Raw genomic sequence first — 12,748 nt, forward strand, 5'->3', positions numbered from 1 at the left:
GCAAAAATATCTCTGAGAGATACCAGAGGTGTATCAACTAACAACTATTTAAACTATCAACTATAGTTAAATGTTTTGAAATTACACTAGAAATCTTACAGAATATTTATGTGGATCATAAAACTAGTCTTCAAGTATTAATACTGGGAGAAAATAGCAATAAAAATCATGCCAAGTGAAATAACAAATAAATGCTCTCATTTAATGTAATTTCAGATTTTGAGTTATATGAGAATCAATACTTAAATCCACTTATCACTATGAACAAGGAAATGTAAAGGCTTTCAGCAAAGAAATAAATGTTTATTACGGTTTATTGAATAATAATAAAAAAGAAGCTTGGAAATCAATTTAGATGGATTTAAGGTAGATTTTAGAGAGCTAGTAGATCAATCTAAGCAGTTGCTTTGCAGGGAAAAGGTGACTTCTTTCCATGTGGTTTATAGCCTCAGAAAACCAACTGGAACATCAGCTACTATTCAGTTCTAATATTACAATTTTAGAGCTCTTGTTACTTATGAGATATATTATGTCAAAATATTGGGGGGTAGATTTATACATACCACCTCTAGTTTACAAGGGAAAGTTTGAAAGCCAAGAAAGGTGAAATAACCTGTATTTTTTACTAAATCTGTTCTACAGATGAAAGATGAAATGAAAAAATCAGAAGACAATGTCTCTACTGTCACCCAATTTGTACTGATAGGGTTTTCTGACCTTCCAAATCTCCAGAAGTTTCTGTTTGGAGTGTTCTCCATAATTTATCTAATTATTATCATTGGAAATAGCCTCATAATAATATTAACCAGACTGGATCCCGCATTACAGAAACCAATGTATTTTTTCCTGGCAAATTTTTCCTTGCTGGAAATCAGCTATGTGTCTGTCACTCTCCCCAGGATGCTATTCAATCTTTGGACTCAGCAGAGACACATTTCTTTGTGGGAATGTGCCATCCAGATGTGCTTCTTTCTTATGCTGGGCGCCACTGAATGTTTCCTCCTGGCGGTGATGGCTTATGACCGCTATGTGGCCATCTGTAACCCTCTGCACTATCCTCTAGTCATGAATGAAAAGACGTGTACCCAGTTAGCAGTGGGCTCCTGGGTCACTGGAATTCCAATCCAGATAGGCCAGACTGCTCAGATATTCTCACTGCATTTTTGTCATTCTAACCAAATTTACCACTTCTTCTGTGATCTACCCCCTATTATCAAGCTGGCCTGTGGGGACACCTTTGTGCACGAGATGTCTGTCTATGCAGTAGCTATGTTGTTCGTTGTAATCCCTTTCATGTTGATACTCTTCTCCTACAGCAAAATTATTTCCACTATTCTAAAACTACCCACAGCCTCAGGAAGGGCAAAAGCCTTTTCTACATGTTCATCCCATCTCTTGGTGGTAATTTTGTTCTTTGGATCTGCTACCATCACCTATTTAAGACCCAAATCTTCTCATTCTGCAGGACTGGACAAGCTACTCTCTCTTTTCTACACTATTGTGACTCCCATGTTTAATCCCATGATATACAGCCTTAGAAACAAGGATGTTATTTCTGCATTGCGAAAATTACTGTTTAAAAAGTAGTTTGATGAGATGAAAACCACATAAGTTTCCATCCATGCAATCCATTTAGATTGAATAGGAGTTAAATGTAATGTAATACTACCAACTAATAAAGAGAAAGTACTTATACATATGACAAAATAGATTACACTTGAAGACATTTTGCTGAGTGAAATGAATCAATCACATGAACAAATACTTTACAATCCAATTGATAGGAAGTATAAGCAAATTGTTACTGATATTAACTGTCTAGTCAGAGCAATAGCTTTATGTGTTCCATTTTATAATTTCAGCTTCATCTTAAACTGGCATGTTGTTTATTCCATGTTCTAGTTATTAATAGATGTTCGCTACTGTTCCGCTTCATTTTGCATCATGTCACATCATCCAGGATCTTGACTCAAAGTATTGTAGCAGAAAGATTTTTATTTGTGTTATTGCTTATACAAAAGGACTTGTTTGTTTAGGTCATAACGAATTACAGTTAATTTTGAGAAGAACTGGAATTCCAAACCCTTATGAGTGTTCATTTGAAGAACTCACAGATAAGCCAAGAAGCAATTACTCAAGCAGAGAAAACTCAGTCAACTTTCAGTTAAACCATTCCTATGCCCTCAATATCTGTTTAAGATCTCTTGATGAGATCTCTTTCCTTTCATTTACTTCCATCACCTTCCTTCTCTTCTGTTCCCTTCTCCTCATTTCCTCTTTCCTTCCTTTCCCTCCTTTCCTTCCCTACTCATCTTCTCTTTCTCACTGCTCTCAGGTAAGACCTTACAACTGACTCTCCACTGATGTTTCAAGGTTGTAAGTTGCATCAGAGGACATTTCTTACCTTTCTACATAGGAGCCTCTGGTGGTTCTGAACTATCAGCATCGAAATAGCTTTGAGCTAGCAGTACAACTCCCTACATATTATACCACTAGGCTTGGAAATCTTTATTGAGCGCAGTAGTGTCCATGTTCAAAATATTACCGTTCTTTATATTAGTCCAATACAGTCTGTTTTTCTTTTGGAATATTCCAGTGAAAATGTTTCAGCAAATTTGCAAAATAAAAGCTTGCTTTTACACTATAAATCCTAACATGAAATAACACTATCTATTCCTGTAAAAGATTCCATGTTGTTTGTTATTGTGTGTTGCAGAGTTGCTTGTGACTCACAGCGACCTTATATGAAACATCCCTGAAACCTGCTTTATCCTGTGCCAACTTTCTCAGCTCTGACACACACAACCTCATTACCAAAGTCACTGTATCAATCCATCTATTTAATGGTTTCCCTCTCTTTTTCTGTCCCTCCCCCCTTCAGAGCATGATATCCCTCTCCAAGGACCAGTCCCTCCTTGCAACATGCCCAAAGTATGTCAGACGAAGCTTCAGAATCCTTGACTCCAAAGAGCCTTCCGGCGTCACCCTCTCCAGGACAAACCTGTTTGTTCTCCTTACAGTCCACGGTATATTCAAAAGTCTTCTCCAGCACCACAGCTCACAGGCATCAATTCTCCTTGTATCATCCCTAGTTATTGTCTAGCTCTCTGACACATAGCAAGCAATTGTGAATACTATGGCCTGGATCAGGACCACCTTAGTCTCCAGACTGACAACTTTGCTCTTCAGTACTCTGGAGAGCTCTCTGACAGCTAACTTTCCCAATGTAATTTGTCTCTGGATTTCCTGCCTGCTGATATTAAGAGTGTTGATTGTGGAGCCAAGCAAACTAAAGCTGTTAACAATCTCAATCTCTTCACCATCTATGATGATGCTGCCAATTGGCCCAGTGGTGAGAATCTTTGAAATGTAAAAATAAGAGAGAGTAAAATACAATGAACTGATACATAAAACCTCTCTAGCATAATATATAATATGTATTTTATATAACTACAATGCTTAGTAAGAAACTATGATGATCTAGTATTAAGGAGTAGCACTGCCAACACAAAGCTAGACAGCTGGAATCCACCCGCCCTTCCATGAGTGCAAGTTGGGCAAACTGATGCCATGCAATTTACAGGTTCTGAGACTCTACTGGAGGGTCAGTTATGAGTTGGTTTCAATTCGGTGTCACATACAACAATACAAACATAATAATTATATCCTAAAAATTTTTGTTAAAATACATAAAGATGTAAAGTAGTGTGATAGTACAATAATAGCTATAACTTCTATCAGGTGTGTAGGGGCCTCACCTCCTTTAAGTCATAGTGGATATATCTTAGCTACTGAATCTAGTTGTAAAAATCTTATTTTTGTCATTGCCAGGTGTCATCAAGTAGACTACAGCTCATAGCAATACAGATTTTAACTTTTAAATCTATTTAAAAAGACTTCAACATGATCTAGTCTTTTGCTGTGGTCACTGTGATAGGAAACGGCAAAGGAAACACCGACAAATATCAGTCAGGACTGTTTTTGACAAAAACTGTGGAAATATAACAATAAAAAACAGACTCTCAAGGAATGTGGCAAAATAGCAGAACTAAAAACAAAAACAAACAAAAAACAGGACAAATAAGATGGCTGGAAATCACCACACATCTATTAGAAGCAATGAACCATTAGTTGTGTAAACCCCACTCCCTGCTGGATATATAAACCCTTTTGTAAGATAAACACGAGACCCATTCATATTCTGTTATGCACGTCTAATGAACCTCAGTTTCTTTCTCTTGCTCTCACTTGGTATTGGTGTATTTCTTGTATAACTCAAACTTTCTAGCTCTTACTTAAAGAGGCCTATGGATCACTTTTGGAAATCATCCACTTGACATTTTAGGGGTTCATCCAGGATAGAATTTCTAAGGACTCCCTATAACTAAAGACCCTTCTACTTAAGTGTTTTCATGCTTCTATGCTTCTAAGCCTGGCCCTCTGAACCATACTTCCTCTTTAGATTGATTGTGGGATCCTGAATCTGCCAAAGTCTCAGTGGGAAATCAGGTAGCCAGCCTCCTGTGAGATAAGGAGATCTTCCTACCAGAGTCCTTGTAAGGGTCCCATCAGTGGGTGTGTTGACCAGGGGATGAGCTGGAGTTTTTAGTAGCTAGTTGGGGCCACTAACTCTTCACTCTCTGATCTCACCTTAAACTTGCACAGACTGGCAGTAAAAAGTGGGGGAAGAGAGAGAAAGAAAAAAGTCATGTTTTAGCACTCACTCCCTTTGCAGTCTCACTGCAGGCCCTTCCTAAAGCTGCAGCCTCTACTGATGGTGTGGAAACTGCAATAGACAGAAAGAATAAAGGAAGAGAAGTGAAGAGGCTCAAAGCAAAAGACTTTTTGTGCCTTTGTTTGGTTTTATTTTTAAGGGATACAAGCTCAGAAAGGCTTTTGCTTGTTTTCAATTTTCTCAGGGAATTTTCACCAACCCTGAATTTTCAGTCTTGGTGCAGAACAGTGAAAAATTTCAACTTACACTTTTCTCTTTTTCATATTAAATTTAATGTGGCAACAGTTTGGGCACCTGGTCTCTGATAATTTCAGTAGGATGAGGGAGGCAAAAGATAAAAGAATGAAGCTAATACAAGAAAATGTTATTAATCTGGAGGATAAAGAGGGCAAGAAAGAGGCTCACGTTCAACAGGCCTAGTAATAAAGGCAAAATATTAAATAAATTGGGAGCTGCAGCAGAGAAGTTTCTGAAGAATAAAATCTCTAAATTGGTAAATAAAATTAAAATAGACTTTATTTGGAGGTTATAAGGCTGGCTACCTCTGGTAGTCCAGAATGCCAGAGTTAAACACACAAACCAGTCTTTAACAGCTGCATAAATAATGTGACCTAGGAATTTTGGAGCAGGCAGGAGAGGAAATGCTACTTAGTGCTCAGGGTAAGTGTAAGGAACAAGGATTATAGGATGGTGTGTCACAGAAGTTGGATTCCATTAACTTACTGTCTGTGAAATCCAGATAGTTGACTTTCTGAATTACCAGGAAACAAAGCAGGCTTTCATGGCCGGGAGTGCCATGTTCCCTGTGGTGGAGGGATGCCTCCAGAAACAAGCACAGGGAAGGCAGAGGCCCACGGGAGAGGATAGCCACTCAGTTTCAAGACTTCCTATGACTCCATTGTTTTCCAGAGTGATTACAGAACAACCTTCAGCATCACCAAGGTTACTTGTGTAAAAATGAAAAAGATTGAAGCTTGAAATTAAACACTCTGAGGAAATGATTCAAAAGTTTTGCCAATCACTAGCTCCCTAAATTGTAACACTATAATACAGCTTGTTTTATTTTGCTTGAGACAGAGTAAATAGCATCAGATACCTAATATACAGGCATTTATGGTTTTGAGAAAACACCATGAGAATCCATGTTCCCTTTGGTATGGGAGATATAAGAATTGTAAAGATAAATTTGGATTTTTTTTTCCCTCAGAACTCTTGAGAAATTTATAGAGGAACTTGGGAATATTACTACTATATTATAATGAAAAGATGTAAGAGTTTTGTTCTCTTTCTGCTGTTCTTCTGACAGGAAGGACAGAACTACTAGAGCTGGTAGATGCTGAGCTGACAGTCTGCATGCTACTAACCCACAAGGAACAGATAGAACTCAGGCAGTCTCCAAAATAAACCTCCATCTGAAATATTAATTAGTAGGAAAAACTAGAGCTAACAGGCACAGTTTGAAATTATGTATGAAATACAGACTTGAGGTAGATCCTAACTCCAGTCTACCCACACTACCCCAGCAGCAGAAGCCCTTCTTGAGAGCTTGAAATAGACTCTGAGCAAAGAGACATCTTTAAATGAAGAGACTCCCTTAATTGAGGTGACACCACCACCGTATACTGTGCCTAGCCCATCTCCTCAAATGTTTCCTTCCTTACTTCCTCTTCAAGGAGTGGGATGGGATAATGTGCAAACTATGCAGTTCTATGCCCCTTTCTCCATGAGTGATTTGCAAAACTGCAAGGAGAAATTGGGATCATTTCCTACTGACCCAGGAAAATTTATTGATGAATTCTAGAAAACTATTCCTATCTTTGGGCCCCTTATCATTCTATTGTTCTCCTAATGAAAAATTAAGAATACTGGCAGCAGCAAGGCATAGGGCAGACAGGTTCCACATCAATAACCCTCAACTAGTATATAGGGTACATCTACCTGTTGCCGGTAAATCTACCTGTTGTTTGTTTTGTTTTTTCCCTGGACTCAGGAGCCTCTTATTGGTCCTACAAGCCTTCTCAGGCCCACTCTCTTCACGTAAATTCCTTTGTTGTTGGAATTGATGGAAAACCTTGTAAGCAGTTCTTTACTCCCTCTCTGCCTTTATGTGGACTTCCTGGCTGTCTTCTTACCAGTTTTTAGTAATTCTTGTAACTCCTTCACTCCTCTTAGGGAGGGATCTTATGTTTAGAGTGAAGAACAAGATTCCATTTTCTCCACCCATGAAGATAAAAAGGCTAGCCTCTGCTTCACCTGGGGATTCTTATATGTTACCTCCAGAATTTAGAAATCTAGACCTAAAGCTTTAGGCCTCTGGTGTTGCCTACTCAGGCAGTGAATGTAAAGTCTATTAATATAGTTCTTAAACCTGGAGTAGGTCATCCAAAACAGAGACAATATAGGTTAGCTCCTGAAGGCCGGAGAGGTCTGGCCCCAATAACTGAACGATTAACAGAAGCTGGCTTAACCTGAAATGACTTTTTCTTATAACGCTCCTATCTTTGCTGTAAAAAAAAATCAACCAATCAAGCAATCAAACCCCCAAAACATGGTAAATGGAAGTTGGTCCAGTACTTGACAACAATAAATGACATAGTTGTGTCTTTACATCCTGTGGTTTCTAACCCTTATACTCTAATAGGCAAGGTGCCAGCCATTTCCACCTATTTCACCAGACTAGATCTTACATTTACACTACACATCCATGGCTTATGAAAAAAACCACAGGTGGTTACTGTCACCAGTAGACCTATATGTATCCCAGCTGGAATGGTATTGTTTTTAACTGCTCCCTTTCATGAATACAACTGTTCTGAGTTGATACTAGACATTTTCCTGTGTTTTAACCTAATTTCTTACTTCTCAGGATTAGTCCCTGAGTTGAAACCCTTTGACGTGTTGGTAAGGCATGGTACAAAGATCAGGGGCCATGAGTCACTGAGGGGATTCCCAATCTATTCCTCTTCTCCTTGTACACATTCTTGGGTACATGATCAATGGGTAAAGAAATGTCACACTGCAGGAACCTTCACATACAACTGCTATAGCACCCAAGCCTTCATTCACATTTCAGTACTTTAATGGAACTCATAGTATAAAGCAATGCTTGAACCAGAAGGTAGGGATAGTTGACCCACATATACAATATATGTGGACAAACTCCATTAATGATACCTTGACCAACACTTCTTTCCTAAAAAGGGCACAAAAGTGGCCTACAGCTTCTTGGGAACCCTTAGATACAGGGACAAAATTCCCTCAATGTAGACACTCAAACACTCTACAAATACAATTTGATAACATCTCTTCATTCATGGTCTGTGCTTCCCAGGGAATGTCCTTTGTCTCAATCATATAAGCAGATCATGGAAATGGGAAGGATATTTTGTGAAAAACAATGTATTTAAACTTTGTAAACTTTGTAAATAAATCAGAGTAACATGAAAAAAAAATATAAAAAAATATTTTTTAAAAAGCCACCAAAAACCAACTCACTGTTACTGAGTCAATTATTACTTGATGTAGAATTGCCTATTAGGATTTCCAAGCCTCTAAATATTTATGAAAGTAGATTCTCTCATTGTTCTTCAAAGCAGCTGATAGTTGCAAACCACTAACCTTTCAGTTTATGACACTGTCCATTTGCCGGTGGGGAACAGCAACATCCTGATGGGGGTAAGCTCGAAGAAGACACACCACTCCAGGAGCACTTCAGAGAGCCCACTCAACTTTATTGAGGGTTGCAATTCACTATACAGGCAAGTAAAGAGGAAGGCAGGATAGGGTGGGCTTGTAGATGTGGGGCATGTGGATTGGATAAAACCTCAACTCAGTGTAGACCACTCCCATCTCAACAGATGCAGCAGCCTTCTTCCCAGGTGGCGAGATTTCTCAAGCCAGAATAGCCAAACACAGAAGACCTTTCTTTATCCCGAATTAAGGGCTGTTGGATCAGAGAAGTTTACACTTATCTGGAGCTGGGTGATCTGCCTTGGCCAGAGGCCCCCTCCTCCTTCCCAACATTCGCCAACATCTCTTCCTTTCTTTTATTAAATGAGTTCAGAGAAGAGAGAGACTCTGGTGTTGCTTCAGGGGAGGACAATCCAATGAAGGTAAGAGTGAAAAGATTAGTGCAGTTGCTTGGGTGTTTTATCTTGCAAAGAGGTCTGTGGTTGTTCTTGTAATGGCAAGTAGGGAGATACTAGAAAGAATTTGAATTGCTATTAACTTCTGGATTTGATACAGATGCTAAAAAATTCTTAATTGTGTTTTTTTGGACTTGCTAAATAATAATTTTAATATATATTGTGGTATAACAATTTTATTAAGATTAATTAAGAGACAAATAGAGGATAGCGAGAAAAGGGACAAACATAAGTTCGTAGGACCTATGATATAGGGAGTGTAGGTGATAAACCAAGAGTTTACAAAACTGGATTAACTTATCCTGCTGTGGTACTATTGATGGTTAAAGCGGCAATAAGCAGTGTTATAAACAGAGGGCTACTGGGTGTATTACTCCCAGTGTTAAGGTTGAGGGCTTGTTGGTTGAGTGGCTTCAGCATGCCCCAGGCCACAGGTATCTGTGTTGTCTGGGGCTTCAGCTTTCTTTTCCTCTGTCTCATCTACTCGTCGTGGATGCTCAATCAATGCATCTTCTCAGTATGCAGATTGGAATTGGACATGACAAGTAGGGACCCACACACGATGTGGTTTGTTGTATGGAAAAATACAAGCAAAACCTCTCCCAACCAACAGTTAATAAAGGATCGGGCCCTTTCCATATTTTTCCAATCTCCAGAGGTGTTTAAATTAAGGCTTAAGGAATTAAGTTGTGCCTTTGCCCACGGAGAGTGAGCTCCATCACCCTATGAGCAGTTCTAGGTTCTCTTAACTCCCAGCATATGGATAGCGTCGTAAAGGATACTCAGGTGTTGGGTGGATGTTAACAGGTTACACATGTGCCTCAGAGCTCCATCTAGCTTCTCGCTGGTCACACAATACCTTGGCCCAAGAACTTCCTGTTTCTTCATTGCCTATTGCCTGCTTTGTATTGTCGGGAGACTAGGGTAGAGAAGAGGTGGCATAGAGGTGAGAGTCACCATTTTTGGTGCAATTAAGGGCTCTCTCCCTGACTCCATATCTTTAATCATCTTCTCTAAATTCTCTAGGGCTGTTTTTAGATCCCCTGTCACAGCATTTTCCTTTCTCTCACTAGCTGGCTGTTTTGCAGTCTTCATTTTCCAATATTTCTCTCTCTTGAGCAACACATGTTTCTTGGGAAGGAATGTCTGATTCCCCTAAACATCAGAGAGCCTACTCAACTTTATTGAGGGTTACAGTGCACGTATATACAAGGAAGTAAACAGGAAGGCGGGATAGGGTGGGCTTGTAGATTGTGGATAGCATAGGAGAATCAGTGTAGACCACTCCCATCTCAACAGATGCAGCAGCCATCTCACCAGATGGCAAGCTTTCTCAAGCCAGCACTGCCAAACACAGCAGAGCTTTCTCTATCCCGAATTAAGGGCTGTTGGATCAGATAGGCTTGCACTTACCCTGAGTTGGGCGATCTGCCTTGGCCAGAGGCACCCTCCTCCTCCCCAACATTCCCCAACAAGTTAAAAGCTCAATGTTTAATCCACTGAAACACCAGCAGCAAACTGTCTCCTTTGCCATCAAACCAGAACTACTGTATGGTCCCCAGCTGCTATTACTGAATGTGCTGATCAAAGTATCTGTGGAAGAATCCTGCTCAAAGAGGAAGGAGGCATCACATGATAGTTTGCTTTAATTAGTGAGGAAAACTGGCCTTAAGCATTGTGCCCCAACTAAAGAATGACCTCTAAGGAATTGTGCTGACAACAGCAACTGAAAAGACTACTTAGGAAGTTTAGGGGCCAGGAGTTTATGTTGTTGTTGCTGTTATGCATCATTGAGTTGGAACCAACTCATCTCTGACTTTCCAGTGGGTTTTCAGAGGCTGTAAATCTCACAGGAGGCAATTGTCTGTCTTTCTGCTTCAAAGCAGGTTTTAGATTCGAACTGTGTGTCCTTGGGTTGGTAACACAAGTCCTTACCACTAAACTACTGGAGTTCCCTTGAGTTTATGTAAATAGTGAAGGAACAACTCAGAAAAGGAGGATGAGAATGGTTGCACAACTCAAAGAATGTAATCAATGTCACTGAATTGTACATGCAGACATTGCTGAACTGATCTTTTGCTGTGTTTATTTTCAACAGCAAAAATAAAACTTTAAAAAACAACAAAACACTCACCAAAAAACAGATAATGGGCCATTAACTGCATAGAGCATTCTGCAGTAAGTGAACAGTGCACTGTAGAGTGGGTCATACCTCCTCAAAGTTCCATCAGTGTTTACAAAGACTTACACAGCCTAAATAATCAGGGACCAGTGACTCCCCAAGGTAGAAAGAAAAGAGGGGCTCCACTAGTTGCATTAGAAGCAGTCTCTTTGCTGTTAGTAATATATCATATAGTTGGAGGTGTTGTGTATAATGCATATGTTGTTTTTGTGTTTTTATGTGCCATTGAGTCACTTGCGACTCATAGCGACCCTATGTACAAGAACCCTAAATCCTGCTCTATCCTGTGCCGACCTCACTGCCTACAACACACCTACTCCTGCCACCCCAATCACAGAATCTATCTATCTCCTATAGTATCTTCCTCTCCTGTGTTGTCCCTCCACTCTCCCAAACACGATGACCCTCTCCAAGGACTGGTCCCTCCTTGCAACATGTCCAAACTATGTCAGGTGAAGCTTCAGAATCCTTGCCTCCATGGAGCATTCCAGCTTTACCCTCTCCAGGACAAACCTGTTTGTTCTCCTAGCAGTCCATGGTATAGTCAACACTCTTCTCCAGCACCACAGCTCAAAGGCATCCATTCTCTTTCTATCATCCGTAGCCACTGTCCAGCTCTCTGATGCATAGCCCACAATTGCAAAGACTATCACTCAGATCAGGCCTAATGCTGTTGCTCTTCAGTGAATGCATATACTTATTATTCAGAAAACTTCCTCCCTGATAGAAAAAAATGCAGAGGATGCAGGACAAGAATTGAAAGCTTTACAAACCGCATTGGATTCCCTAGCCAATCAAGTAATGGACCATTGTCTGGCTTTAGATTTTCTGTTAGCAGAATGAGGAGGAGTCAGAACTATAGCTAATACCTCTTGCTGTCTTTATGTGAATACATCAGAAGAAGAAGAAACTAGAGTCCAGAATCTCCTACAAAGTGCAAAACGGTTAACCAAAGTCCAACTAGTGGAAGGCATCTGGAGCACCATTAAGGATTATCTTCCCTCTATAGCTTGGTTTCTGCCACTTTAGAACTTCTAGTTGGAATATTACTCCTTTTAATTTTTGCCCATGTATTTTTAACTTGTTAGTTGAATTTGTGTTTTCTAGGCTGCAACAGTTCCATGTTAAAATGATTCACTTCCAAGGATATTAATCTATACACCTAAACACAATTTGTAGCAGTGCATCTAAATTCCAAAACCAATCACCCCAATAGTCTATATATTTTCTATTGCCAAAGGTGCCCTTTAGAATTATTGTTGTTAGGTGTCATTGAGTTGTAGGCGACTCATAGCGACCCTATGATTGAAAGTCCTTGACACTTGAGTGACTTTCATCCTTTGTCCAGGTTGATAGGGTTTCTAGAGGCAAGCTCTTTATGGAAGTGGATGCCACTCCTGCCTCCAAGTTTGTTTTAATCGGGGAGCTCCACCAAACACTGTACACCATAGGTAACCATTATCACATTTGATACATCTGCATCACAGCGTTCAACATCACTGCAATCACTAGTTTCCTCTGTATGGCTATTGACCTAGAAAAATGTTTGACAAAAAACAATTAAAAACAGGCCCGAGGGCTGTAGATTAGAGTCACCCACCTTTGGCCTGGTAGCACCTTTAGAGAAGTGAGAGAAGATTTAGCCAAGAATGTCAACCACTCCCACCCAATGAATCAGGGTGAATT

At 39.8% G+C, this 12,748-nt stretch overlaps 1 protein-coding gene across 1 annotated transcript; it reads left to right on the forward strand.

Moving 5' to 3' along the window:
• The first annotated feature begins 630 nt into the window (after positions 1-630).
• On the forward strand, positions 631-1,587 carry LOC102861455 (olfactory receptor 10AG1-like). The gene has a single exon (XM_006902270.1). The coding sequence runs from the start codon at positions 643-645 to the stop codon at positions 1,585-1,587; it is 945 nt and encodes a 314-aa protein (XP_006902332.1). The 5' UTR covers positions 631-642.
• The last annotated feature ends 11,161 nt before the right edge of the window (positions 1,588-12,748 follow it).

The sequence above is a fragment of the Elephantulus edwardii genome, unplaced genomic scaffold (genome assembly GCF_000299155.1).
Source record: "Elephantulus edwardii isolate Elephantulus edwardi_28Jun2011 unplaced genomic scaffold, EleEdw1.0 scaffold00389, whole genome shotgun sequence".
Taxonomy (NCBI): Eukaryota; Metazoa; Chordata; class Mammalia; order Macroscelidea; family Macroscelididae; genus Elephantulus; species Elephantulus edwardii.

Bases quoted from the DNA above. Each gene is read 5' to 3' on its own strand.
- LOC102861455 (XM_006902270.1), top strand. From the start codon at position 643: ATGAAAGATGAAATGAAAAAATCAGAAGACAATGTCTCTACTGTCACC.